The 5,291-nt window shown below is 40.1% G+C and overlaps 2 protein-coding genes across 5 annotated transcripts in view; one reads left to right on the top strand and one right to left on the bottom strand.

Moving 5' to 3' along the window:
• Wbp5 (WW domain binding protein 5) lies at nt 1–1,687 on the bottom strand. Of its 2 annotated transcripts, XM_005411986.2 has the most exons (3): nt 1,558–1,687; nt 1,031–1,095; nt 1–641 (listed from the first exon to the last, which is right to left on the bottom strand). In XM_005411986.2, exon 3 carries the CDS (start codon nt 566–568, stop codon nt 254–256), a length of 315 nt encoding a protein of 104 aa, XP_005412043.1. In that variant the 5' UTR covers nt 569–641; nt 1,031–1,095; nt 1,558–1,687; the 3' UTR covers nt 1–253. The 2 variants fall into 2 exon arrangements, with proteins under 2 accessions (XP_005412043.1, XP_005412044.1); XM_005411987.2 differs by lacking the exon at nt 1,031–1,095.
• A 105-nt stretch (nt 1,688–1,792) lies between these two features.
• Nucleotides 1,793–5,291, top strand: part of Bex2 (brain expressed X-linked 2) — a 66,358-nt gene continuing 62,859 nt past the window's right edge. For 2 of the 3 annotated variants that reach the window (XM_013508531.1, XM_005411981.2), the window contains exons 1-2: nt 1,793–2,001; nt 2,285–2,467. The gene's annotated coding sequence lies outside the window, so the exon portion shown is untranslated. Of the gene's footprint in view, nt 2,002–2,284; nt 2,468–3,936; nt 3,953–5,291 lie in introns of those variants that run through there. The other variant, XM_005411982.2, reaches the window with a different exon arrangement.

The raw sequence follows: 5,291 nt of genomic DNA, 5'->3' as shown, positions 1-5,291 counted from the left end.
GCACCAACTCCCCACAAGGAATATCGTCATTCTGCACTGAAAACATGTACTAAGAAAAAATTTTAAAAACATAAAGACTTGTAGATTGGTTCAAAATACAATAAACAGTGAGATGCAGATAACAAAAGATACCTCTAAAAGCACTAAAAATAACAGGCTAAAAGTAGAAAGATGAACAAAGATATATCAGGAAAATGGTAATAAAAAGGAAAGCTATATGGCAATGTTAATATCAAATAACACGGAAATCAAACTACATTAAATAGGGATAAGGATGGTTTCGATTAACCTTCCAACGCATCACGATCAGTTTGTTTCTTACGCGCCTTATCTCATCTATTTCATTGACTTCTCTAAACTTATCGTCATTGCTTAAATGTCTGTTGTGTATATCTTCCTTAAATTCCTCCAGCGATTGAATCAACCTCTCTCTAAAAGTTTCTTCTGCTTTTTCCTCTTCTTTGGGTTCTTTCTCCTCCTCTGGTTTTTCCTCAGTTTCTGGTTCTTCCTCACATTTTGGCTCATTCTCATTTTCTGTTTTTTCTTCCATTTTTTGGCAGGGTTTCATCGTTTGTCTGCTTCCCCTTCCTTCCTTCTTCTGTTCTTCTCTCCTGCGTACTCCCCTTTGAACGCAGTTACTTCTAGGAAGCAAGGAGGCAGTAAGTCAAAGGCTTGGTGAGTGTACAGGTGCTCTGCAGAGTTTTAAGCATTTGCTTTTTTGGATTCAGAACTCTCATCCCCAAATATTTTCCACTTGAGAAGCCCAGTCAGCACTCTGGGTCCCCTTGGCCCCAGCCCTCTTACCCCCACTTTCCACTGCCTCCCCTCTTCCTCCAGCCTTTTCCAAGGTCCCCCTTCCAGACTCCCAGCCCGCTCCAAACACCTCGTTCTCACAGATCCTAACACAGTGCCCTCCCACAGCAGAGTGGGCTGGCTGGAGGAGACAGGAAGGAAGTGGAAAAAAGAAGGGACTGTGAAGACCTTCACCCACGACCATGCCAGGAGCCTTCACAATGTCCCTCTCACTTACCTAGCACCAGTTGGGGCAGTTTCTAAGTCCTAATTGTTTTGCGTTGGGCGGTGCTAAGAAGAGATCTGCGGACAAACCAGAGAAAGGAGGGGGTGGGGGAAGCGCTTGATAGGCCGACTGGCGCAGAAACCAGGCGCTGTAGCTTTACTTTAGCTTTCTTCATTTCAGGTCTCGGTAACAGAAAGTTTCCCATCTTTTTTTCCTCCAGTTTTCGCCACAGTGTAAGTTAGCTCGTCTTTCTCATTAGACAGGGAGTGGGAAAAGCTGATTATTTCCGAACTATCTTTACTGAAGCTAGGTGTAGGGACAGGCTGGGTGTTGGGAGAGAAGCCTGAGATTATTTTTAAGCTATCAAAGTTTCCCTGTCCGCCTCTTGGGACCCCTCGTTCCTTTCCTAAAGGTTATTAATTCCTGCAGACCCAGAGGTAGAGAGTAGAAGGACGGACTTAACAGGGACACCCTCAAGTCTCCACCTTAGACCACCTCCGCACTAGAAGTCCCCAGGTAACATTCATACTGACACCAACCTGTAAAATTCTGATAAATTGACTCCTTTCACTGGCCTGGGGCACAGCCGCCTGCACTGCCGAAAGAAGCTGGTACCCACGCGGGATCAAGGACCAGACTAGTAGGATTTCTGCACACGTCGACTTGTGGTCACATGAGATCTACGTCATCAGTGAGCTCAGGTCCCCAATTTCCACTCCCACCAGAAGCGTAGCAGACGTGGGGTCGGCTCGCTACTCCCTCCCCGCACTTACATTTACAGTTGCCTCTGTCAGTCTTTTCTGTAGCTGCCAATCCCAGAAAGAAAAATATTATTTGCTGTTTTCTGATAACTAGGAAGGAGATACATCTTTTTCTAGACGTGTTGAATTTTTTTTTACTTCCTTCAAGGGATGTCTCTTCCTGTCTTTTCCCGGGATCATTAACTCCTGCGTTCATTGACCCTCCTCTAGCCTCCATTTCCGGTGCAATCTTGTCTTCAGCTGTTGTGGAGCTGGGTGGAATGGACAAGAGTTGTAAAAAAAGAATACCTTGAATCAAGAGGGAGATTTTTAAATTCTATTTTAACTATGTTCTAAACATTTCTATATGTTTTAAAAAATCAACTTCTTTTTCTTTGTAGTCAGAAAAGACATATATTACATGAATTAATATATTACAGTCCTTAAAATAGTACTTGGCATAAATTAGTAGTAGGTGCTTTAAAAGTACATGCTGTTATTTTAATTATATTATGATTTTGTTTAGGGGGAAAACGTTCAAAATGGAGGAAAATAATGTTTGACTCCAGAGCCATGGTGATGTGTTGCCAGGATGCCGGGCAGCCTGAAGAATAATCAGTTGATCAATTGTGAGGTGCATATTGTGAGCCCTAGTTTCCTGGTCTGGAAGAAGATAATATCAACGTACAACTCATATAACTGATTGTTGGTAAGTCTTTTTTTTTCAGTGCTAAGGAGCAAACTCAAGGCTTGGTGCATGCTGGTTTAACCCTCTACAATTCAGCTGTATCTCCCTTAAAGATAACATGTAGGGTATTTGGCTCACAGACAGTCTTCGACTAATATGGATTGCCTTTCAATCTTAATCTTTGGTAAAAGTCACAAATTTGAAAAGAACTGTGAGAGGCAATATTTAAAAAAATAAAACAAGAAAGCAGAAAAATATATTTTGTATGGTATAAGCTCTGATGGCCCTTTGTGAAGGAATATAAAGGGCTCAACGGACCTTATTCAAGGGAAAAAAACCCTTAACCCTTGTCATTTTATTTCACTTGATATCCGTTACATTCATATATCTTCTGGGAAGCGTATGCATTTGTGCAGTAGAAAACTCAATATATAATTCTTTGTGTCTGCTGGATAGAACACTGGTGTGAGATACAGGAGCTACTAGTCCCTGTTGTGGTTTTGGTGAGGTTTAGGTGTGATTCCCCCAAGGGTTTATGTATCAAAAGCTTGGTCCCTAGTGTGGTAATGTGGGAGGTGATAGAACTGTTAAGAGGTAAGGCCTGCTGGGAGGTCATTAGGATATTTAGAGCATCAGTTCCTCAAAAGGAATTGGTATAGTTCTCATGGTACACCCTGGTTAGTTTGCACAGAAGAGTTGTTATAAAGGAATGAGCCTGACTCCTGAATTGATCTACAGTTTTCTGTCTTGCCATGTGATCTAACCCTCTTGCAGGTACTCATGCTATGATACCATTCACCGTGCTGTATTGTAGACAGAAGACTCTTGCCAGAACAGTGTCAATGCTGATGCCATGCCCTTACAGAACTGTGAGATAAATAATGCCTTATCTTTACAAAGTACCCAGCCTCAGGTACTTTAGTATAGTAATAGAAAACGGTCTAGTACAGTCCCAATGCCAGATTTACAGCTGACTACATACCTTCAGAAATTTACTGTCCTATTGGCTTTACCTGCTAAAACAGTTGAGCCCAGACAAACATTCACAACCTTAAGAGAAGCATGAGATCTGTAAAACATTTGGATATACTGTCTCTCGGAAAGATTGAAAATCTTGAATGGCAGCTGTTTTTTGCTAGCTTCATAGAAATGATTTCAGAAACCCTTAGAATGTCTTGAAAAGAGAAATACACTTTGCTACCATTGTTAACTTTTGTACTTCCAATAGCCCTGCAAGGAAGCCTTGCTTCATTTCCATTTATATATGAAAAAAACTACATAAAGAATTTAGATCATATGCCTAAAGACATCACCACCTTAGACCTGAGCAGAGAGTGCCTCTGCCCAAGGCTCCACTTTTAAAGGATCAGCCCCTGGCCCTATCAATGCTGTCTCTCGCTGGTAGTGGTGAACCAACTGGGCAAAATGTGCCTAATTGGAATCTTCTCTCCTTCTAGACCACACAACACATGCCTAGGATCTTGTACCCTGCCTGTCATGGTTTGGGTGAGTGTCTCCCTGAGGTCTGTCTGTTATCCAGGGTGGCCACATTGGGAGGTTCTGTGGACCTTTAAGAAGTAGGACTTTGTAGGAGGTTTTTATTCATTTATTTATTTATTTATTACTTCTATTAATACATGTTTGCCATACATAATGATTACATTCACTGTAGGGAATTGGTACATATATATAGCACATTTAAATTATTTTTCTCTCCCCTCCACTTCTTTTATTTTTTTATAAGACTTTATAAAGTTAATTATAGTATAATAGTCACTGGTGGCATCCCAGTGAAGGGGTTTTGGGACCTTGGCCTCTTGGTCTTTCTCTTTGCTTCCTGCATTATAAGTGCTTTTGCTCTAGCACATGCTCCCATTATATTATGATGTACTGCCCTGGTCAGGGGCCCATCTGCTTGATTTTCTTTTTTTATTTTAATGAGAAAAGAACAAAAACAAATTAGCAAACACAAAGACATAAAGAAAACAACACAAAAACAGTAAAAATAATACAGAATTTCAAAGAAGGTGATAAGAAATTAGCAAGGTTTGTTGTATTACATATTGTTATTTTCAAATTGGTTACTCAGATAACCAGATATAGGCATGTAAGATTGATCAAGCAATTAAATATTAACTGTTCCTTTCAATAAACCAGTAGAAACTAGTAGCACAATTATCTTAGCTATATTGTGTATATATATATTTTCCTTTTCTTTCTTTCTTTTCTCTTTCCCCTCATCCCAGTTGTTCTTTCCTTTTGAGCAGTTTCTTTCCCTTTCAGAATAGCTATTGTACATTTTAGATTTTATTTACTCTTTCAGGTTCTTACACTAGCGAAACAATGTGATGTTTACATACAGATATGAGTCTGATTTATTTCACTTATGAGTGTGGTCTCTAGTTGCATCCATTTAGCTATAAATTCCTAGAGTTTATCTTTGTTTATAGCTGAGTAATATTCCATTATATAAAAATACCATATCTTTTTTATCCATTCCTCAGTTGATGGGCATTTGGGTTGTTTCCAAGATTTAGCTGTGACAAATTGTGCTGCTATAAACATAGGTGCTCATATATCACTGTGGTATGATGTTTCAGTTCTTCTGGAAAAATACCCAAAAGGGAAATACCTGGGTTGAATGGGACCTCTAATCGTAGTTTACTGAGGAATCTCCAGGCTGATTTCCACAGTGGTCGCAACAGTCTACACTTGCACCAGCAGTGGAGAAGGGTTCATTTTTCCCCACAACCCCTCCAGCTTTGGTCATTGGTTGATTTTTTGATGATAGTCATTCTTTCTGGTGTGAGATGAAATCTCAGTGTTGTTTTAATTTGCATTTCTC

Source organism: Chinchilla lanigera, unplaced genomic scaffold, assembly GCF_000276665.1.
Source record: "Chinchilla lanigera isolate Chin_1 unplaced genomic scaffold, ChiLan1.0 scaffold00147, whole genome shotgun sequence".
Classification (NCBI taxonomy): domain Eukaryota; kingdom Metazoa; phylum Chordata; class Mammalia; order Rodentia; family Chinchillidae; genus Chinchilla; species Chinchilla lanigera.
Note: the sequence above shows the minus strand (reverse complement) of the source record. Positions and strands in the feature narration are given on the sequence as shown.